The following is a 24,116-nucleotide window of genomic DNA, read 5'->3' on the forward strand; positions in this document are numbered from 1 at the left end:
AGTTTACTGTATCTGTATGTCCAGCTTTACTAATGAAAAGCTGTTAAAAGTGTGACTCTTGTGTGAATTCTCTAGAAGATCCGGGACTTTGCTTTTCAGAGCCGAAAGTCCACAGTAGAAATCATGGTGTAAACAAAAGACAAATATAAGTGTTCGCTGCCTCTCACAGTTGGCAGAGATAGACTTAACATTTTAGATTTCCTTTCCTCCCTCTGCCCTTAGCTCTTCCGTGGAGCAGCTACCTGACCTAAGTCATGTGAACTCACCTGTCTGTGCTTTCTTCTAAATTAAATGAGAGCATTTGTGTTAGTTGCAGCCATTGATCAGCCAAGCTGATCAATTACTGATCACTTGCTTTGTGTGAAGTATGGTTCCAGGGAGTACAGAGGGCCGACCATTTACTGAGTACCTACTACATGCTAATCACTTTCTGGGACACTTTATGCACATTTTTGCATTTATTGCAATCACACCATGTAGCTATTATTATTTCTGATTTAGAAATGAAAAACTTTGAAGCTCAGAGAAGTTGTGTCACTTAACCAAGGTCACACTGCTAGCTCTGTAGCAGAGCCAGACCTTGAAACCATCGATGGATGATTCATTCATTCATTGATCTGGCTTTTTGCTGTCTTCCTGGCCAGGTGTTGCTGATAAAGAGTTTTGCTGAGAAATGATTCCTGCCCCCAACACACACATAGTCAGTCGGGGAGGCAATTCCCTGACTCCACTTCTAGTGGTCTTGTTATAGTCAAGCTCAATCCTTAGTATTGAAAAGATGTATTTTATGATGTACATGACGACATTGAAATTCCATTTGAGTGCTCTTGGTATTTAGATCAAGTGGGGAAAAAAGGATCAGGTGGTGATAGATTGAGAGCTGAATGATAACATTACATCTCTTTTTACACTTCTGGTCTCCTTCAGAGACTGCATCTTTGCACAAGCCTCCTATAATTTCCCAAGTGGAGTTTAGAAAGTGAAATTTTGTCTTGAGCAATCTCTTGCTGTAAATATCCTGGCCCAGGAGGCAGTGAGATTCACCATCAACAGGTCATGGTTAGGGCAGCAGATTCCTTTCTCTGTAAGGAGCTTGCTTCGGAGAAACAAATTAAACCTAGGTTTTTTAGGTTTAGGGTTTTGCCAGCTTCTAAGTATGACTCCTCAACGTGTTGCCTGGACGAAGGGCTCTGCCTGTGCAGTGGAACCGTCAAAATTCTGTTTTTATCCCCTCTCCTGTTTCCTCAAGGGGCCACCTTCTTCTCCCCACTGGGCCACGTGTTTTGTGTTGTCTTAACTCTTTCATGATTGCCCTCTTGTTGCATTTGAGATTCAGGCTGGAGACTGAAAATTTGGAGCAGAAGCATTTTAGACACCTTGTATGAAACAACTAGCTGAATCAGAGGTGCAGAGTAAGTCCATTTTAGGGCTGAAAGACATTACAAACCACTTTATTCAATGTCTGAAGCACCACCAAGACCTACGATGCTTCCACATCAGGTGCTCGCTGCTTCTGTGACAGCCTGTTTGCCCTTCGGATGACTTTGGTCATTAGAAGTTCTTTTCTTGTTGGAGTGCAATTTGTCCTCAAGTAGATTTCATCATCAATTCCTACTTCTTCTCTCTGTCACCCAGCAGAATAAGTCAGCTCTCTCCTTTCCCTGACAGACCTTCAGAGATTGTCAGACAAATTATGTCCCTTTTGGACAGAGATTATTCCAATTTTCTCTCACTAAAGAGGTGAGGTTTTAATCTTCTCAATGATTGTCTGAATATGCTCCATTCTAAGGATCACAAGTATATTAAGACATCTATTAACTGAGTGTAAACCTCTTTTCAAATGGACCTGGTGGTGACCTCAGAACCTTCCCAATAACTTCCAGGTAGTTATCATAAATTAATTTCTTTTCTTTTTTTTTTTTTAAAGAGTTTCCTCCTTTTTTTTTTTTTAAGATTTTATTTTTTCCTTTTTCTCCCCAAAGCCCCCCAGTACATAGTTGTATATTTCTCGTTGTGGGTTCTTCTAGTTGTGGTATGTGGGACGCTGCCTCAGCGTGGTTTGATGAGCAGTGCCATGTCCGCGCCCAGGATTCGAACCAACGAAACACTGGGACGCCTGCAGCGGAGCGCGCGAACTTAACCACTCAGCCACGGGGCCAGCCCCTCATAAATTAATTTCTTAATAAAGAAACCTTTTTTCTTTTTTTGAGGAAAATTAACCCTGAGCTAACTGCTGCCAATCTTCCTCTTTTTGCTGAGGAAGACTGGCCCTGAGCTAACATCCATGCCCATCTTCCTCTACTTATATGTGGGATGTCTACCACAGCATGGTTTTTGCCACGCGGTGCCGTGTCTGCACCCAGGATCTGAACCGGCAAACCCCGGGCCACCGAGAAGTGGAGTGTGCGAACTTAACTGCTGCGCCACCCGGCCAGGCCCTTAATAAGGAAATCTTAATTGTGTAGCTACTGTGTTCAAGTGCTGTGCATCATGGATGCAGCCCTGGGGACACAATGTGAACATAGCAGAACAATCCACGCCGTCATGGAATTTGTAGACTGCTCTGGAACTAACCCTGTGTTGCACTGAGTTGAAAGCTCTTTGCTACCTTGGAACCGGGCTTTTGGGTGGAAATAGATGCTTTTTCAAACCTGACTCTGATGTTCACCTGAAGGGTGTCCAGGTGGAGCATGGTCCTCAGCCTCGCTGAGTTCGGTCTGCAGTGCCTCTTTCACACATCTGGGGCCTGCTCCACTCTCTGCTCTGCTAACTGCTTAGGAAGCCTTGATTGTCGGGAAATAGATGCTCAGAGAAGCTAAATCCTTCTGGGGACGATCCAGGACTCATTTTGCACTGGAAAATGAAGGCGCTTTTTGGAAAAGCTTTTGAAACCACAACCAGTTGACTCCAGTTCAGTGATGTTCCTGCCATACCTGGAAAATTCTCTCTCTCTCTCTCTCCCTATCATTTTAGTAATTTCTTTTAGTTAATTCATGTAAATAAAAGGCTTGAGAGGTTATTAATTTTGTTCACTTCCCATCAGTCCTTGAGAAATAACGGTTCTCAGTCTGCTGGGGCGATAGGGCACTGATCCAAAATCGGGAGATGCTCTCTGAGAGTCGACGTGCATGGAAAGTCCCTGGAGAAGTGATTTTGCTTGGACATGTACCATGCCCTGTCTTTGAAATGACTGATATTTGTGGTGGGTTTTTTTTTCCTATAAATGTCCTGCTGGATTTCTCCCTCCTTGGCTGTGAGACAATCTCAGCTCGTAGCCTGTCTCTCCCTGGGTGAGGCTGCTGCCCCGGGCTCTCGATAGAGCACTTCTTTTGCTGTTTCTTTAAATCACACTTTTAGGCTCTGTCCTGTTGTGGTCACGATGCGTGTGAGCAGGAACTGGGTTTGAATCATATTGGTTGCATGGCAGCTTTGGGAAAATCACTCCTTCTCTGAGTTTGTTTGTTTCCGCTTAAAATGATGATCTGAGAACAGAGCCGACACTCAACGAATTAAATAGAAAGTCCGGAGGCTAAGAAGGACTGCTTGCCTTTCTCCTGGGTCTGATCGTGTATTCAGTTAACAAGCAATGACTGAGAAACAACAGAACAGCTCTGTTTGTGGTACCGGAGATACAGCAGATGGGACACACAGGGGGTCCCTGTTGTCATGGAGCTTGATTTCTAGGAAACATAGACATAAATAAGTAAACCCAGTAGTATGTTCAATGGAAATATATGCCATGGAGAAAAATAAAGAAGGGGCGTGGGAAGGCTTGTGTGAGTATGTGCGTGTGTTTTTACACGTGTGTATTTACGGAAGATGGTGAGGAAAGTCTCATTGAGAAGGTGACATTGGGGGGACACCTGAGGGAAGCAAGAAAGTGAGCCGTGCATGTGTCGCATGGGAAAGAGCATCTCAGGCGAAGGGTGTCCAGTGGGAGGGTATTAGCTTGGGGTCAAGAACAGCAGGGAGGCCGACGTGCCCAGAGCGTCATGAGAGAGGGGCCGAGGTCAGTGGAGTATCCAGGGACAGAGCATTCAGGATTTTGAAGGCCACTGTAACATGTTGGGCTTTGCTCTAAGCCAGAAGGCAAGCTGTGGAGGGTTTGGGGGCAGCAGAATGAGATGACATGACTCAGCATCTCAAAAGGAGCATTCTGCAACTCCTTGGAGTATAGACTGGCTCTAGGAGGCAAGCGCTGAGGACCCAGGGTCCTTGCCTTCATTTTCAATGCTGCCCAGGATAATTAGAAAGATAGCTATCTAAACCAGGCTCTCGAGGCGGAGAGAAAGTAAAACAATAGGAACTGGTCCCCATTTCTAGATGCGCCTCACTCTGTGCTGGAAAGTTCAACAGCAGGGAAGGGGAACAGAAACCTTGTTGCTGAGGGGCCAGTGACAAGCCATAGGAACAAGCATAGGGCGGTAGAAAATGTGTGAGCTTGCCCTTTACAACCAACAATAAAGGATTAGTAAATGAAAGTAAATTAGCGATAGGACACCAATATGGTGGAGCCCTTAACCATGCCAGAGAAGAGTGGTGTTCCCGGCCAGGTGGTCCTTGAAGAATCTGAGTGGGCAGTGGACACGTGAGCCAGAAACCCTCCCTCCCTGTCCCCACATTCCTATCCTGCGACCCCAGTATATAGTTGCAAAAGGTGATAAGCAAGAAGGTTTGTGGTTGTTGACGGGAGGTTTTGCTCAGCAGAGGGGGAGAGGAGAACAGTAGAGGTGGCCTGCCATGACCTGCTGCCTCTGGGCAGCTTGAACCCCTTGTGGAGAGAGGGATTAGAGTGAAGGTGGAAAAGGTGTTTTCCTGTCTCTATGAGCCTGGGAGCCCAGCTGGCATCGCCGGTCCACATCAGCACATCCACCAGGGGCTCCGCCATTCAGTGCCCTCCTAAAGCCAGGAGAGGCTGCCATCTGCTGGTTGTCTTAAGTATTTTACCCAGGTGCTCGGCTTTGGACAAACATCTCTCAACTTTAGAGAGAAACGTGTGTTGGCATTTTCTCCAGGCTGGGTGCTGTCCATTTTCTCTTTTAGATTCTCATAGATTCTTATCAGGGTGGGTCCTCCTCATTCTCACTTATAGGGATACTCAGAAAAATTAAGAGACGAGGCCAAGATCATTCAGTAATTGGAAAAGTTGGGATTCAAGCTCAGCTCTGACTACAAAGGCAATTGCTTGAAAGAAGTTGTTATGATCACACTGGCTTTGCAAACTGTCGAGTGTTATGAGGGAACCTGCAAATGGCCAGTGTTCCATGTGTGCGGAATGGAAGAATGGATAAAGGAATAAGTATGCAGATGGATGCTCCTCCAGACCCTGTGGCCTAAGGGGTCAGAAGACCTGAGTTTTAGTCCCAGCTCTGGCACTTCAAGGCTGGGTGAACTTGGGGGAAGTCATTTCACTGCTCTGAAATGCATTTCTTTCTTTTTTTGGTGGGGGGTGAGGAAGATTGATGCTGGCTAACATCTGTGCCGATCTTCCTCTATTTTGTATGTGTGCCACCACAGTGTGGCGTGATGAGCAGTGTGTAGGTCCACACTCGTGATCCAAACCGCAAACACGGGGCTGCCAAAGGGGAGTGCGTGAATTTAACCACGATGCCATGGGGCCCACCCCTGAAATGCATTCCTTAACCTGTAACTGCAAATGTGCTGGGCTCATGTTGGAGCTACTTATTTTGACTGTGTGTGTGTGTGTTTTTCTGTAACACGTTGAAATCTATTTTCCAGTCTTGGTGGAATTGGAGTGATTTCTCAAGAGGAGAGCTTTTCCTGTTTCCTTTCCAAGCTCTAAATTCATTTGCGGGCTCTCTGGGGGAGGGAGGAGGACGTGGGGAGAGAGCCCTCTGCTGGCCACTAATATAACACACCAGCCCGAATCCTGGCCGGGAGCCTAGGGGAGAAAGCCCTGCACCCCGCTGAGGCTAGAGGACACAGGTGGATTGGGGGGTGAAGGTCTTTCTAGGGTTGGAGTATGCTTTCTAAACTGCAACCCCGATTATGTCACTCCTGCCCTAAATACCTTCAGCAGCTCTCGGCTGTGCTCAGAGGACACACAGCCTTCGAGATGAGGCCCTGCACCACCTTCGCCCTTCGCATCCAGCCACAGCCTCCCCTTGGCATCGCACAGTCCTCAGTCTAACCTCAGTAACCTCGAGGGAGCCCTCTCTGACTCCCCCATCCAACCGACCCAACGCCCTGGTGCTCCAGGACTGGGCAGCCCTCCCCATCTCTGGGGGCCTGAATGACACATCCCTAATTAGGCTGGCCTAGTTGAAGTGACACTCATGTCTAGGGAAGATCTCCTGCAGGAATTCAGGGCAGCTCAGGAACAGAGATGCGAACGTGGAGAAGTCCCCTGGGACCCCAAGTCCCGCAGGTTTTACCTTCTAAACATCTCTCCAAACCATATGCTCCATCTCAGCGACATCACCCTTACACAAACCCCATCGCCTTTCTCCTGGACTCCCGCAGTGGCCTCCTCAAGGACTCTCCCAGATTGCACCTCCAGGTCTCAATTCAAACTGTGACAAAAAGATGGTTTAAAGAAACAGATGTAATCATAATACTTCGCTGCTTAAAATTCCTTAGCAGCTTCTCATTGCATTTAGGAAAAAAGATCAAAATCCTTATTCTGGTCCAGAAGAACCTGCAGGACTGGGCTCCTGCTGCCACTGCAGCCTCCCTTGCCCTGTGCCTCTGGCTTTCTTTCTGCACAGCCTGGCAGCCTCTGGGTCTGCCCTCACCCTCTGCCTCTGCCTCTTTCACTGGTTAACCCCTCCTTAATTGTTTAGATGACTGTTCAAATGCCCTTCCCAGTCAGGTCTGTTCAATGTTCTCATAGTGTCTTGTATTTGTTGCCAAGGCATGCTCTAAGTTTGCAATTATACGTTGGCTTTTCTGTTGCCAGCTTCTCCCTGGCATGGAGGCTGCCTGAATGCACGGCTTGTGGTTATTTTGTTCATTTAGTGCTGGGCGTATGGGGAGGGAGGTGCTGACTTTTAAATGAAAAGTCCTGACTTTTAAATGAAAAGGGAAACAAGCATCTTGGGAGAAGAGAACCAATCAGCACAGCCCACAAGGAGCCCCTCAGATACTTTGGAGCTGGCAAGGCATGGTGGGAAAGAGAATGGCTTGGGAGGGGCAACCGAGAAGGGGTGAAGGTTGGCTCGATTGTAGTCTCAAAGGACGAGGCTGTGTCGTAGCTACCACGATGGTGGTGGCGGGAAAGCCAGCCTCATGGGCTCTTTGGTTTGCATTCCTTGCTCAAGTTTAAAAGTCCCTCCGCGGGTATCCAGTGGACAAAGCCTAAGGTATGCACCCATGTCCTGGCGACCCCGAGGAGGAGGAAAGAGTGTTTTCTACTGTGGCTTCCACCGAGGGAAGCAGTGTCCTCACATAATGGGAAATTCTCCAAACTAGAAAGGAGTTTGGATGTCGAGAAGCCATTAAATGACCAATGTCTACTACATGGTGGGAGGCATGAGCAGAAAAATGGAGTAAGGCAAGCAGGCAGCTATAATGGTGGTACAGAGTGCCGAGGCACCCCCGAGAGTGGGCACGGCTGTCAGGGCCCCGAGAAGAGATAAAGTCGAGGGACTATTTTCAAATGTGTGGGCAGGTGGAGGAGAACCACAAGGGCTAGCACGGATCCCCAGGTCTAGAAGCAGCTAAGGTGCAAAGACCTGAGACCTGAAGTGGCAAGTGGGGGGAGCAGGTATCTGAAAGCCAAAAAGAGAGTTAGGTGGAGACAGCCAATTGCCAGGTGCTGTGACTCTCTTGGGATAGGAGCTGTCAGCCCACCATGATGCTAGAAAGATGGAGTTGGAAAATAAGTACCCTGACTCACCATGCCCCATCCCCACCACCCCACCAGTGTCCTCTCGTCAATGTCCATGGGCTGCCCATTTTGATACCCAACCAGAAGCCTGAGGGCACGGGAGTCCATTGATAGAATTCACACAGGGTGGTCTTGAAGGATGCAGAGCAGGGAGAAGGGAGGAGAGCAGAAGAGGGAGGGGCAAAGAGAAGACCAAGCACCCAGGAAGTTAATTCTCAATGGAGAGCTACTGAGCGCTTCGTGGGGGGTGGAAGTGGGCTTGGACTTTGAGGGTGGAGTAGAATTTCAGAAAAACTTTCAAGATGGAGGAGATTGCATGGACAAAGCCACAGAGTCAGCCACTGATGGATGTGGTTGAGAAATGGCAAGCTCACACTTCTGACCAGAGCTCATGGTGGGTAGGCATCTGAAACCCACTGTGAGGCATTGAATGTCATGGCCCTGGGCCTTTCTCCCTACCTGTCCCTATTTGGGGGCCTCTATTGCTTTCTCAAGGCCAAGATTAAGGACTCCTGTTTGATATGTCTTGTTCCCCAATCAGAATTTGATTCTTGTGTTGCTTCTGGGGAATACCTTACCAGCTTAGTTATATCTGTATTTCTGGGGAGGAAACATGACTGGGGCTCAGAGTCTCCAAAGTCAGCAGCCGGCAGAGGGTTAAGCCTCCCACTTCAGGCTTGGTTGTTACAAGGAGCCCGTTTGTTTGGGTTTACACAGCAAGGCGAGCGTTGCTATGGCTGAATTGCAGGCAACAAGTCTTATGATCTGGAACAGCAAACTGTGTATATAACATGACAGCATTTATTAAAGCAAGATAAACCCAGCAGCAAAAGATCTGGCCAGAGCCATAAATTCCTCTGATCTTCGCTTCTGAGCCATGACATTCCATTTAAATGAGGCTTATCAGCTCCAACATTTTCATGAAATAAGTCAATTTGCTGAAAACACCTCTGAGAATGAACTGGGAATTGCTTCTCCTGCCCACCACCCTTGTTTTAAAAGAGATATGCATAGTGTGTGGTTCTGATTCCCACTTGCTGAGTACAAAGAGATCTGCCTTGCTGGGCAATGAGCTCTTCCCATCACTAGGTGTATTCAGGCCGAGGCTGGGGGACACTGGGCTCTCTTCATTTTTGGGGGCTTAGAGTGGAGGAGAAGAAGATATTCCTGACAGGCATTCTTTATAGTTCTAAGAACTTGGGATTGTAAGAACCTGATGAAGGATCCAGTTGAACTTCCCCCATACCCCTCATTCTGCAACCTGTACTCTGTCACCATGGCACACATTTCCTCAGAGAAGGAAAGATTTTCATCAGGGGGCCTGAGGTTGAGAAGGAATGTTCGGGCCAGAAGGCCAGGGTTTAAATCCTAGTGTTATTATTAATTACCCAATTAAGCAAGTCACTGTATTTCTACGAGCCCCGGTTCATCATATATAAAGTGACAGTAGTGATAGCTAATGCTTATTAACACTTTATCTATGCCAGGCACGATGCTAAGGGCCTCATATGGATGATATTATTTATTTGTCACCGAAACGTTATGAAATTAAGAAGTGCAAATATCCCCACTTTACTGATGAGGAAACTGAGGCACAGAGAAGTTTGGGAACTTGGGAATGGTGGAGCCAAGATTTGAACTCACATGGTCTGCCTCTGGGGATTTTAACCTATGCATGAGAACAATTGTCACCTCATCTATGTCATAGAATTATTAGAAGATTGATACTGGCTCAACACAGAGTTGACATAAGGGAAGCCATACTATAGAAAAGAAACCATATTGTAACTTTGAATGACCTCTGATGAACTCACCCAGACATGCTCTGTAGATTTTATGGCCCCTCTCAGCTGCTGTAAGTTGATAACTTTGTTCTTTTGAGTTCCTTAGGAATGTGATGACCCCCAGGCAGAGAGTCTATGCTGATAGTCAGCATCGTGACAACTGAAAGATCAGGGTATAGGCCATTGTTCCAGTCTCTGACGCATATCCAGTAAAGCAAAAGACTGTCAGGAACTAAGCCCAGATGTCTGCCCCACCTGGAGACCAGATGGAGGCCCCACTGGGATTAGGACTATTTTTCAAGGACTGTTAAAATTTCGGTTTTCTATACTTCTTATCCTTCTGGTCCAATACTTGATTATAAGATGTGACTTTAGATGTCATTCCAAACCTGTTGAACAAGGTACAATATTCTAATAATGCAAAATGCTAACCTGAAGCCAGGAACAAGAGAATATTTCCAAATGAGTGCTAAACAGTTTCATTCCTCTAACCCAGATCTACACCCCAATTCAGCAGGAAGGAGCTGGATCGGTTGCAGCCCTGAATCCCTCAAGAATGAGGAGTGACCAAAGAATAGGAGGGATTGAAACCAGCAAACAGTTAGCTATTGATGGTTAAGCAGCTAGGAACTAAAGTTCTTTTTCCTTTTTGCAATTACGGATTATAGCTTTTAGCTATTTAACCCACCCATTGTTAACTGTGCTGCTTAGGCAATATGCTGTTGTCTGACTCCCACTAGGCTCTTGTAGATAACATCTCCCTGGAGCCTGGGTCACCATGGTAACAGATGTTTGAGCTGTTCTTCAGGGATTAGAACCTCTTGTCCACTTCAGGCTGGTTGAGACCACCAACCCATCAACTGGGACTGTGCAGATGTCTGATAAATGACCTTTTGAAGTCAAGAGGCTAAAACCTCCATCCTCAGATCATACTAATGTTGCCATTTTGTGAGCATGCATCCTATGAACAGGCATGGAGTCTGACTACGCTTGTACAGATTATCAATTACCTCACCTCTCCTCACCTCCAACCACCTCTCTCCACATTTCAGACCACCTTTCCCTCTTATCCCATAAATATCCCTGAGTCCCTCTTTTCTGGAAATCTGATTTGAGACTCATTCTCTTGCTTCCTCACGTGGCTGCCTTGTGAGTAAACCCTCTCTCTGCTGCAATCTCGGCGTCTCGGTGTTTGGCTTTCCGGGCAGTAGGCAAAAACAAACCCGGTGCGGTAACAAGATTACATTAGAAAATGGGTATAAAAACATCTTTTAAACCATAAACGATTAGTCTTGGAAATGTTGAGCAAGAAGCTGAAACTTAAGTTGTAAGCTTTTTCCAACCTTGTTCAACTTTGCTCAAAAAAGTGTTTCCGTCCTCCCAGCCTTTAGTCTGCCTTTCTTTCCCCTCCCACTTGACCACCATCCCTCCCTAACCTTTCATTTCCAACATCCCTCCCTCTGTTCAAATGCATAGGCTTTGGTGGAATTCAGGCTCAACAATGAAAGGCCTGAAACAGCCAAATTTAAAAGTACTTGTGCTTTTATTAAAAAAAAAATACAATCAGGTACTGTCCAGATGTGTTTGGGAAAGGAAGATCTCTTTAAAAACCCTTAGTTTTCATCATCATCATTATTATATTAATAATATTAATCATATCCTTAAAATTCAAACAGTATTGCTTTTCTGGTTTCTGTTGTATGAAATGTAAAAAAAGGGACGGCTTCCAATGACACACATTGACTCATTGCTAACAAAAATAATGATAATTAATTACATAGCTTTGGGTAAAATACAGTCCTAAAACTACCACTGTACAGCCTACCCCTCTCCCATTCCCAGAGCCACCCAAGAGAAGGAAAACCATGGCGATGCTGTCACTGGAAGATTTTTGCTGATTCAAACAACAAAACGGAAACAGGTTGGAGACTGTCGTCTTTGGTGTGAAGGAAGTCACCGCAGAGGGGGGCCAGGACAGTGCTGCTGCCTTTGGCCCTGATGATCCATGGTCAACTTTAACTCCTGCCAAATGTCCAGGTGTGGCTTGGTGGTTAGATTGATTGTATCGATGCTTTGGTAAAATTTTTTTCTTTCTCTGGGCCCTACTTCTCTCTCACCCAGTTGTCCCTGGAATTTATGCTCGTTTGCGCCTGCCTTCAAGATTTCGGAAGTTGCTGGGTCTCAGCTTCATCTCAGCAAACTGGATTGAATATTCGTGGCCCTTCCAGTGGAACCAGTTAACACCCTGTAAAAAAAAAAAGATCTCCAGATTGGTTTCCATTAGGCTAGGGGTTCACTGACCATTGCAGTTTAGTAGACGGAACAAAACGAGTTCTGTTTCAACTTGACCATTTGGTAGTTGACAACTGTCTTTTGCTTATCTGTCTATTGACCTGTGTAGTCAAAACTTTCAAACAGGCTGGCTGAATATGACTCCAATTTTTTACTTTGGTCAGAAGTCACCTGACTGCATTGAGCTTTGATCTTCCATCTTGAAACAAAATGGCGGTTGGTGAAACTTGGCAACATTAGGAATAGGTGCCGAAGGAATTCAGGTCATGATTGGAGGTTACAGAATTGAGTAGCTACACGCAGAGAAGTCTATAATTCACAGGATTTCTATGGAGTGTGTTAATAGAGGTTTGTATGGAACAGCAGAGAGAACACAGGTGGAACACAAGTTTGCAACTTAACATATAGGGTTAAATCTTAGTGCTCTTCCTTGAGAGATAAATGGTCTTGAACAAGTTATCAAAACTTTCTGGGCCTCAGTTTCACTATCTTTTTTGTTTTTCTTAAGGTCTGATAATGTCAACCTTGAAAGTATGTATGAAGATTAAATGAGTTTGTAAAGGAGCCATCACACTGCTCAGCACATAATAGGTGCTCAATAAATATTACTTTACTAATCCCAAACAGGGAGAAATATCCTTGGAATTTTGGCCGAAGATTTTCCTTTAAGAAAAGACTATTTTTTTGTGTGTCTGGATCTCCTGGTCCCACGTTGACTCTTTAGCAGAGTCTACAGATGGTAGAGTCTGCCCATCCAGTTCCACATGGCCCCTTGTCCCACTGGTGAGGGGTTCAGCTTCAGAGGGTGCTCCTAGGAGCCACCACTCCATGCACTCCCTCTTCTCTTTAACCTGCCTTGGGCTGTGAGGGGACAACTGTAATTAGGCAGCTACGGTAAGGTAGTGCAGCCTGACAGCCTGGTCCTGTGCCGCCTTCCTGTGTCCTCATTCTTTCCTCTGATAGAGCTGGGGGCAAGCTCTCCTTGCACTATGGTGCAGACTGAAACCAGAGAGGGGAAGTGACTTCACACAGGCCACACAGCACCGGAGCAGAGCCAGAGCTGGGACCAAACTCCCATAATTGCATTGTGGCCTTTTTTGTCATCTCCTTCTTCTTCCAAAATTGGATGGAAGATGAAACAAGAAGTTTCCTTTAGGCATGTGGCTTTTTTTTTTTTTTCAGAAGCACTTCATACTGCACTAGTGTTAGGAGACAAGGTAATAAAGGCAATCCAATGGTGCTCAGAGCGGAGGTGTAATTGAGGCAACACAATAAGACAGGAAAACACAGAACCGGGGTCAAAACGTGTCCTCCAGCTCTTGGCTCCTCTGTCCAACAGGCATGAATAGCCACGTCCTGGTCCCCTCACAGGGTAAAGGTGACAAGCACCTGGGCTGGAGGAGCTGAGAGTGCCCTGTAGAGCATCAGCAATGGTGCCGTGGGGAGAGCTCCCTATAAAGGCACAATGATGATTTGCTCGCAGCTACCTCAAGCATAAACACTCGTATGAAAATTACTAATAAGGAAGAGCAGCCGGTAAAAAACCAAATGCCAACAACAACAAAAAAACCTCGATAATAAAGTACAAATAAGCAAAACGACAAGATGCTACATCCTACCTGAGACCATGAATCCGAATCCCTGGGCTATAAGGTGGGGTTAGAGCCTGTGGCTTTTGACAAAGCCCCCAGGACCCCTTGGGAGCAGCCTGGGTAGGAATCCCTGAGTTCCAGGGATCAGTCTGGGTGGCCGTGTGTGAGCACCCTCTCTCCTCCCCAGGGTGGGGATGGCCTCTGAGAAGGGACCAGGCAGGGGCTCCACTGTGATTAAGTAGCTGGAAACCACCTGACTTTGTCCACTTCTCGGGCGCATGCTGGTGCACCAGAGTTCAGCCTAAGGGAGATGATTGCACTTGTTCTGCTCACCTATTTCTAAAGGGGACCTCAAAAATCTGTTTCTGTGATTGGGGAAATTAAGCTACAGCATCCTGTGTGGCACAGAGAAACGCCAAGGGCCGGATGTGGGGAGGTCCTGTTTTGCCTCCAATTTCACTCTGTGACCTCAAGGACGTCACCTTTCTCGGGGCCTCGGTCTCATGATTCATAAAAAGACAAGACTTGAAGTCTGCGGTCTTCGTTCCAAGGGGTTCTTGGGGTTCTGGAGGTGCCTCCAGACTGGGGTGAGGAGGCGGTGTCCCGGGCCTTCATCACCCTGGCTTCCCCTAAGTGGCTTCCACGTTTAGCTGCTTTCCTCTGGGGGTTCACACAAAGATTTTGTCTGAGAAAAGCTATCTATGTTTGGAATTCACCTGACCAGTGATCCCTGGGGAGCGTTCATGGGTGAACACGTGCTGTTTCTGTGAATTACCTGCCCTGCAGTGTCATTGAGATTTCTCCTTGCTGTGCTGGGAAAAAAATGTGTGTCGTCTACCTGTGGTTCCTGCCTCCCGGTCTCAGCCAGGGCGGAGGTGCTGACTGGCCTGCCCATCACCTCCAGCCAGCTTCCCTAGCCCTGTCCTGGGTCCTCACCGTCCACTCACCTGACTGTGGTTATTGTCCCCATATCTCCCCATCAGGTTGACACGGTGACAGTTCTTGTACCAGAAAGCCCCCTTGTAGGAGAGGGCACAGTTGGTGATGGCTGAGTCCGTGTCCTTGTCATAGGTGGAGAAGGATCTGCCATTGTGATAGGCCATAGAGTCACCTGGGAGAGAGAGAAAGTATGGACTGAGAAATCCCAGCCAGTGTTTCCTGTGGGCCGTGAAGAGCAGAGCCAGGGGTGACAAATGAAAAGGTCCTCGGGTGGGCTGGCTCTGGACATTGGACCCAGGATTAGAATCAAACACATGCCTGGATGGGACATGAGTGTCACCCCAAAGACTCATTTCTGATACAACCAGCACAACGGGTAGAAAGAGGGCTGCAGGTGGCTTCGGAGGGTCCAACTTCAAGTCCCATCTCCTTCGCCCCCGAGCTGCCACCTTGAACAAGTCAAGCCTCTTGCTGAGCCTGTTTCTCATCTGAAGAATGACCCTAGCACGTGGATTCAGTCTATCTCAGGATACTGCAGGGACCATGGATATGCTAAACAGGCAGAGTAGGATACAAATAGGAGTGTTGTTGTTTTTATGATCTTTTTGCATTCCCTTTCCATAAAGGAGCTCAGAGAGTGAGAAATCTGCATTTAATAATGGTGTGCTTTTTCCCCAAATTCAAGTATTCAGAGCCATACTTAGAAATAAACTCTTCATATATTAGTTGTCACCAAAGAGCCTGCGTATCGTACAGCTATTTTTCAAAGTGTTCATGGGACCAGTGTTCCCTGATTCTCAGACGAGAAGCTCATTTATATAGAGTGCTATTTGAGCATCTAGTTTGTAATTTAATATAGTGAATTTTAGGAGCATTTAAGTGCCGTTTCTTTCCGTGTCCCCTCACTACCAACCCCTGGCCAATGTTGTGCACCAAAGTTTCAAGACACTGAGGCATTCTACCCTGATACTTGGAACAAGTTGTCAGAGGGACCCAGGTGCCTTTTTAACTGAGAATAGCAGGTAGATATTGATGAAACAAGATGTTCTGCTGTGGAGGGCTGGCTGCCAGCAACATACACGGGAGAACACAGCCTTCAGGGCTTATCTTAGCAAAGGGACGTATTATGGCTCATTCACTCCTTAGACAGAGACGGGTGGAGGCCACATGCCTGCTGCCCCTGGCTTTGCTTTCCGTGTAACAATATCCTTCCTGCCTGAAGCCATCTCAACCAGGGAGGTATTTATTGCCAGGTAATAAAATGTCGCAATTCTTTGAAGGATGCAAGAACGAAAACAATTTTTGCCCCTGGGTGTCTCTTTTCCAGACCAGAATGATCTCGAAAGAGCTGGGTGCCTCCTCAGACTGAGCCTGGCTTTTGGCAAACTGGGGAATTTCACCTTTATGAATGGTTTCTTTCATGGCTCAGAGAGGTTGAAAATATCCCATAACATCTCTCTCTTTTGTTTTCAGAAACATAACTAGAAATCATCCCAAAGTGGGCATGGGTTGCATGGGGTGGTCACATTCTTTGGCCTCATCCTTTCTTGTTACCAAGTCCACCTGTCTCAGCCAGGCCTGTAGCCCAGGTCCACCTTCTACAAGCTGTTTCACCTTGGGCAAATTACCAAACTTGTCTGAGCCTCAGTTTCCTCATCTGAATAATAGCAATGTCTTCCTGGAATGCTTTTATGAGAGTTAAAATGGGGGTGATGCACTTGAAATATTTGCAAAAGAAGATGCCTCCTAGTAGGCCTGAATGCATAGTTCCCTTATTTATTTCTCCTCTAAGCTGAAGCCAGAAAACCACACAAAGGTCATTTCAAGCCAAAGGCAACTTTTAAGACCTGAACTACATTATGTACCAGACAAGGAATGACAGTACCAATTGAGAGAGAGTGAGCTTCTGGTCACAGGGTATGCAGGATGAGCTGGGATGACCACATGGTGGTGATGTCTAAGATGAGATTCAAACAGCTGGGTGATGGAGTGGATAGGCTGCTATTCAAAGTGCCACCCACAGACTAGTGACATCACCTACAGTGGCATCTCCAGGGAGCTCGTAGGAAAGGCAGAACCTTGACTCCACCCTAGTCATGCTGCGTCAGCCGCTGCGCGTTCACAGAATCCCAGGGCGGGTCACATGTACGTAATACATTGAGAAGCACTGGGTCAGATGAGTATTAAGACGCCTGAGAGTCTGTTTTTCTCTTAGTCTAAAACTGATATCTAAAAATGGATAAGAGAAAGACCTATTTTTTTGAGTGACAGTAGCTACAAATTGGTCCTGATTTCCAGCCTGCTCTATTTTCACGATGGAGATATCTACCCGATTCCATTCAATGGCAGACCCTCTGGATTAGCACCTAGTGGGGATTCAAGTATCTGTTGATCCAATAAGTGGATGGATTCATGGTGGAAGGAATGATGGCTGGAGGAACTAGCTGAAAGCACAAGAAGGTTTTTGTGGGTTCGGAGGCTAGAAGCGCGGCTGTCCCATACCTGCTGTCCCGCTGTACCCCTCCACCTTCAGCTTGTAGCGCGTCTTGGCATCACCCACGCTGAACCTGTCATAGACAGCATAGGCTGACTTCCCGTGGTCCCGCAGGTCTACTCGCAGCTCGTACTGCCCTTGGGATGTGATTTTGTTCAGGTTGTCCAGCCCTGTGGATGACAGGCAATATTGCCAAAGACGCACAAGTGACTGGGGCCATCATTTCTACTCCACCTGGTAAGAGCAGTGGCTGGGTGTACCCTAGAGAAGTCTGTGTTGCAGAGACCCCGGTTTGCAGCCTGGTCTGCTCTGTGCTGGTGCAACACCAGGCAAGACATGACGTTTCTGAGCGTCAGGTACAATCTGGTTGCCCTGCCCACTTCTTAGTGTATTGTGAAGATCAAAGGAGATAAGGGTGGAGAAAGCCCTTTTTAAGCAATAAACCACCTTACAAGTGAAAGGCAATGGATGATCAGGGGACAGACTCCCTGGCCCAGGCCCTGGGGCATAGGACAGTGCCCTTTGCAGGTAGGTGGTTGGAAAGAGTGAATTGCTTGGATGGATGGATGGATGATGGCATTGTAGAGTTGGCTTGGGAGATTTCAAATTGCAGCTCTATTGCTTATTGGCTAGATGCCAATGAACATGAAACATAGCCTCTCTGAGGCTCTGTTTCCCCGTGTCAAGAGGGGAATTTTGAACTTTGTGGGGATGCTATGAGTCTTAGAGGTTATGGCTCCTAGGGACCTATGTCAGCACAGGATGGAGGCAGTTAACGATATCACTAAGGACAATTCTAGAAATGGTCCAGTGAATGAATTAAAGCTTGGCTTATTCTTAAGGTCTGGCTGTTGGCTCTTCCCTGATTAGATTTTATTTTTAATGACTCAGAGAATTTAAAATCTTCTCTCTCGAGAAATTGAAATTCTGTGTCTACTACCAGTGCCGTTGTTTCTTCCTAATCCATTTCTCTCCCATAGGTTGCTGAAGGTTAGGACAAACAACAAGGAGGGTAGAAATGGGTATTTTCGACACAAACATGCAGGGCTACATTACCAAGCCAGAATTCTTCTCTGCGGTCCCCAAACCCAGTAGCATAGGCCTTCCAGTTTCGATAGAAATCCTCACGTCCATTTTTGCGTCTCAGGAACACCTGTAAACATAATCAATGAATCTGAGCGCACTTAAGCTATTGAAAGAAAGAGAAGGCATCTTTCTGGGAGGATGAAACATTGGACCGTGGGAAAAGCACCGGTCCATAGCTCTCTCTGTCACTATTTGCCATGTGACTCTGAGCAGGTCACCTCCTCTCTCTGAGCCTTGGTGTTCTCTTCTGAAAGATAGGGATTAAAAATACTGCCCAGCTTTGGATGAGAATGATTTTCAATGTAGGTTCATTGCTTGTAACAAATGTACCACTCTGGTGTGGGATGTTGATAGAGGGGGACGCCATGCGTGGGGGCGGGACACAGGGGTTCTATGCGAACTCTGTACTTTCTGCTCAATATTGTTGTGAACCTAAAACTGGCTCTAAAAAATTGTTTGTTGATTAAAAAAAATGCTACCCAGCTCATATGATAATGGGATTGAAATAATTCATGTAAAATTCTTCACATGGTGCCTGGTAGATAGTCAGTGCTAATTAATACACGTAATGAATTCGATGACCACTGTCAATGTTATACATCACAAACTTTTTGAGGACATAAATTACAAGAAAATTATTTTAGCCTGTTTTTTATCTCCAGTTTCTCTCCCATTCCTTTGTTTAAGAGATAATTCCTGAGTGGCTCTGTGTGACAGGCCTTATCTTGCAACACTTCATGCACATGGGGGTCACAGTGCACAAGGAGGACCTCCACCCCTCCCTGCTCCCCCTCGCGCCCTCTACCCCCATCCCCCATGCCTGAGAGCTCTGGAGTCTGTTTTGGTGACACTCACAATCCATCCACCCCCATCAGAGGTCATGTCACAGAAGACTTCCAGCGGCTGGGCCTTATCGCCATTCAGATAAATGGTGTAGAGGCCCGAGGTCGTGTCTCCATTCAGCATCGCTTGGGAGCAGTCCCTGGGGAATGGGTACAGGAGTCCAACTGCGGGATAAGGAGAAGGAATGACTCTCTTGGAGCTGGAAGACTAGGGTAGGAGCTTTCAAATCACAGCTCAACTGTTTATTGGCTAGATGCCTATGGGCAAGCCACTGCACCTCTCTGAAGCTCTGTTCCCTCATCTGCAAGATGCAGATAGTCCCATTTTTGTGGAGATGCAATGAGGCTTAGAGGTTATGGATAAATAGCCCATCTCAGTCTCTTCTATTGATGGAAGCTGCCTATGACATCGGTGGAGGAGAGCTGAGCCCCTGGAGGGGCATGTGTCAGGTCGACCTTGCTCTACCTGGAGCAGCCAGGCAGCACCTGATGAGCACCCAGGTGCTGGCCAGGATGGCTAGGTCTCTAGACCCCAGTGGTGGCTCGCTGTGGATCAGGATGTGCTATCAGCCCTATCAGGTGCATCTCGGTCTCTTTAAGGGATTCTGAAGCCAAAGACAAGGGTGTTCCTCCTGAACTTGCCCCCTCCTTGCCTTGGGACTTTGGAGAAGTCAGTTAACTGCTCTGAGCTTGGGAATCTTAGAGGGAGAAAACAAGAATTCCCAGGGAATTTCCAAGTTCAATAATGTGATGCAAGCAAAACCTTGACAGAAATGGACGTGGGACTGTGCTTAGCAGGTGGGTGGGAGAAGTCATGGTCATAGCAGTTCTTTTTTCTGATTCGACTTCCTCATTGCACTTTATCTTCATCTGAGGTTGCCTCATCAGCTGTTTCCTCGTTTATTTCACGGCCTTCGTCTGAGAGCATCTTTAGGGCACACTCATAGTTTTGTACTCCCAGCACCTGGCATAAGATCTGGCTAAGAGGTCCCTTTGCTTCTGCACCTCCCTCAGCAGGTGTGTGCAGAGTGGCTAAGGGAAGTGTGAAGGGCGGGAGGCAGTGCTGGGATACACTCTGTTACACTCTCAGCCCTCTGGGACACACAGCTGCTTCCTCTTATTCACCAATGGAACAGCGTGCACATTTGCCATCTGCAGAAGACACCTAGTGGCAGGATGCAGGGGGAGCTTCCCTGTTCCTGGGACGCCTGAGCCCGGCTGTGGCCCGGCTGCTCCCTGAGCCCCTTACCTGTGGTGAAGAAAGTCTGGACTAGCTTGCTCCTCAGGGGCCCATTCAATGCCTGGATCTTGACAGTGTAGTGGGTGGATGGGCTCAGCTCTGCCAAACTATAAGAGGTGGTGTCTGGACCCAAAATGACTTCCTAAGGGCAGAAGAAAGAATATCATAGCTTTTGGCCACATAAATCCTCAGGGTACAGATGATGCATACAGATCATTCATCCATTCAACAAGAATCCACTGAGCCCCACTCTGTGCACAGGCTCCATGCTCATTTCCGGGATGTCAGAGATGGGGAGCGTACAGCACAAGCAAAGGTCCTGGGGCCAGAAGGGGCAGAGTAAGTTAAAATAACGTGAGGAGACAATGACCTACCTCAACCATACTTCAGCTGGGGAAGCAGCGGAAGAGATGGACTAAGACCAGATTACAAAGGACCTTAAACGTCAAGCTATGGAATTTGAAGCTTATCATTACAAGGAACAGAGATTCCTGAAAGATTTTTGAAAAAGTGAATGGCATGAACCCAGCTTCATCTGGGGGCAAGATGAATCACACGAAAGACAAAGGTTTAGACTTTGAGACCAGTTGGGCTGGTGGGCCCTAAATATGGCTTTTTGTCATGGCCCTCTGGGAAGCTTTAAAATGATACAATGCCTGAGACCATCCCAGACTGACAGGACTGTGAGAGCCAGAAGGGAGCCTGGCCAGGTGCATATTTGGAAGCTCCCAGATGACTGAGATGCAGTCAGTTTGGGCATCTCTTGAGTCAGGATGCTATTATAATAGCTCAGTAGGCATGGCGTGATGAAGGCTTGAGCTGACCATCGTACCTCTTTTCTAGAACAGAGATCTCCAGGAGAGGTGGCTGTGTGCAGCTGCTGTGAGACCTAACTGCCTATGCTTGTCGTTTGTGACTGGTCACTGTGCTGCTGTCCAGAGGAGGGGATCGGCTTGAGTTTGCTAGAGATCCTCTTTCTTTTCAAACCCTCTTTCCAGCTTCCAATACCCAGGGGATCACTACTTAGCAGATGACCTTGGTTTCTGGGATTGGAATTCAGCCTACATTCCTAGCAAACCAAACATAAGAGTGCTCTCCACATCCTGCAAATGCAGCCGACTGGGTTTAGGCAGAAATGAGTCAGTGTGGAGGCCCCTGGAAGGTTCTCTCACATCCTCAGAATGGGGCAAGTGATGCTATCCTGGTTTTTCGAATGGGAGGCTGGGATTGAGTTTCAGAGAAGCTAAGACACTTGCATTCACTCCATAATTGGTTGGTGGCAGAGGATGGTCTTCCATTCTGCCTCCCAATACCCTGTCCAGGACTCTTTCTTCCTGTACCAAATTGACTTTCTTGAGTGAAACATAGAAAGCTGGGGCTGGGACATGCATGATGTAAGCCGAGGGAAGGTCCCATTTGATACCAGTGACCCAGTGACCTTTGTGAGGCCCCCAGCTCTGGTCTACGTAAGAAGGATCACTTATCAGTTACAAAGCTGTGCTTATTGAATTACTTCAGGATACAATTACCTATCAGCTCTCTAGGCTGCTGTACAAAGTTATTTTCTAGGCGATTAAGGTAACTCAAAATGAGATTTATGACTTCAGGTAAACACTGAATCCTAGAACGCCTGACCGGAAGGGAACTCAGAGATTGGTGAGTCCAGTGCATTTTACAGATGTGAACACTGACAGCCAGAGAAGGCAAAGGGCTTTCCTCCATCCACACGCTGAGTTAGTTCATTGTTCGACCAACTCCAAGAAGGGCCACGATAGTAACTAGCAATGTGTGTTGACTTCTGGTTAAGCATGATGGATTGGAAATGCAGTTTATTTCTGTTCACTTTTGATATCACCAAAATGAGAGTAATGGGCTAGAGAGTGTAAACCCACAAAGATGTGGGAAATGGCAGAGGAGACAGCAATGTGAATGCAATGTCAAGAGAATCTTGATAGATGGAAAGTGCATGGTGGAGTGACAGCTGAGGGGGCTAATTAACTAAGCGAACAGCACCTGTCAGAGGCTGGTTGACGAATGCCACAGAGCCCAGCAAGTTCAGGAATGGAATGTGTACAAAAGCAAACATGCCTTTGAAGGTCAGTGTGGGGTGGGGCCTGGATGAACTAAGGTTTGTTTAAAAGCTTTGTATAAGAAACAGATGCCCAGATCTCCCCATCCCCCAACAGTCTGTTGGACTGTCCTTCCCAGTCCAGAGGGAAGGCTGAGGTTTACTTTCTGGAGAGGCTGAGCCAGAGAGGAGACTCTGGATTCAAACCCACCAGGCCCAGCTATGCAGGAGGCCAAGGTGCTACACTGGAAATGGAAGAAGTGAAGATTTGTACCTTCTCCAGCTGAGCTCCTGGCAGCCTGGTTTGAAGGAGTTGGAGGATCCTCCAGGGAGATTGGTTAGCTTGAGAAAAGGCTTACAGTGCTGATACTTGGGAGTCCCCCCATAAAACTGCTGGGTACCCCCAAATCACTCTACCATGGCCCCCCTAGTCGAGAAGCCCTGTCTACGCAATTGGAACTCCTCACCAGCTATTTCCTTCTTGGCTCAGGTACAAAAGGCCCACTGGATATTGGAAAGAAGTCTTCAACAAGAAAGATAAAGACCCAAATCCAATGAAACCAAACCCAACAGCAGCAGTGAAACAGAAAAGAAAAACTTGAAAAAAAAACCCTATGTAGGTTGTAGAAAAAAAGTACCAATAACATATATTCTTAGAGATAAAGAAAAGATGATACACAAGACAAAAACAAGATGCTAGAAAAAGATGGATGTGCAGAGAATAAGTAAAAGATCTTGGAAATATGAAGTATGAGGCCTGAAATTAAAAATTCAATAACAAGTTTAGAAGATAGAGTTTAGAAAATCTCTTGCACTTGCGTGAAGGGTTAAAGTTATTTCGAATTTAAAAGTAAAAGAAAAAAGTTCATGGGTAACGAATATAAATAGCATTAACAATTCTTATAAACAGTATTAACAGTTGATGTCATAAGGACCTGGTGATATATATTTCAATATATAATGGAATGATGCCATCTGTGAGATAATATATATGGCAAAGATGCAGAAGAAGCTGTTGGCCTTTGTTCAATAAAACATTAAAGGACTGAGAGTTCAGCTCCTAAAATGTCCTCAAGTCTTGTGAGCTGTGTTCTCGACCTTGGCTGGTTATCAAAATTGGAGTCTGGTTAAAATGAGAGACGCTGGAGCATGTGATTCAGAAAGTCTGGCATGGCGTCCTTTCCCTTTTAATTTTTTTTCAGCTCCCCAGATGCACTGGGTAAAGAAACACACCCAGATAATTCTTCCCTACTTTGAGGATCGTGTAAATGTTTCAACCAGCAAGCTTGGCAGTTATTTATATGTTTCCAGATACCTTGACTGTACCATCCACGGATTCATACACCAATAGGTAACCAGTGACAGACGCCCGGGGGGGTCGCCAGGTGAGGAGGGCAGTTTCCGACTGAACCTCAGTAGCAGTCAAATCTCTTGGAGAATCGAGGTCTGGAGAAGATAAGACACTCAATGTCAAATAAGTCAGTGAGTGTAGACAAAAATCCCAGCTGGGTATCTGGAGGCCCGGGTTCAAGTCCTTTCTCTACCATTGACCTATATGACCTTGGGCAGAGAATTTCCCCATCTGTGAATGAGGAGGTTGAGCTATGTGATCCTAAAGACATAAATTCTCTGTGGTTCATCTCATCCTAAGGGCCACATTTTCCCAAGCCCAACATGGTCCTGCCGGGCCTTGGCTGGATTTGGGGAGAAAGACACAGCTGTGAACATAATTACAATCCCCCCTTGTTTCTAAACAAGAGGACAGATGGATACTGGTATTGGCGCTCACCACTGCTCAAAGGACATTTCCTCCATTTCCCTGGTTTGCTGCAGTTTGTAAAAAAGATCTCAATGTATAAAAACCCAGCGGACATCTAGGAAAACTTGACTGAAAAATCTTGCTATTAAAAATATTTCCCTGCCTAGAACA

General features: G+C 46.6%; 1 protein-coding gene across 6 annotated transcripts in view; it reads right to left on the reverse strand.

Annotated features, from left to right (window-relative positions):
- Nucleotides 1-11,157: 11,157 nt before the first annotated feature.
- The window catches only part of TNC (tenascin C), a 91,025-nt gene continuing 78,066 nt past the window's right edge, over nt 11,158-24,116 (reverse strand). For all 6 annotated transcript variants that reach the window (XM_070596213.1, XM_070596212.1, XM_070596210.1 and 3 more), the window contains 7 exons: nt 23,502-23,632; nt 20,128-20,260; nt 18,892-19,043; nt 18,007-18,103; nt 16,959-17,120; nt 14,465-14,628; nt 11,158-11,878 (listed from right to left, as the gene is read on the reverse strand). In XM_070596213.1, coding sequence (XP_070452314.1) covers nt 11,768-11,878; nt 14,465-14,628; nt 16,959-17,120; nt 18,007-18,103; nt 18,892-19,043; nt 20,128-20,260; nt 23,502-23,632 — 950 coding nt within the window. In that variant the 3' untranslated portion in view covers nt 11,158-11,767. The remainder of the gene's footprint in view (nt 11,879-14,464; nt 14,629-16,958; nt 17,121-18,006; nt 18,104-18,891; nt 19,044-20,127; nt 20,261-23,501; nt 23,633-24,116) is intronic.

Source organism: Equus przewalskii, chromosome 26 (assembly GCF_037783145.1).
Source record: "Equus przewalskii isolate Varuska chromosome 26, EquPr2, whole genome shotgun sequence".
NCBI lineage: Eukaryota > Metazoa > Chordata > Mammalia > Perissodactyla > Equidae > Equus > Equus przewalskii.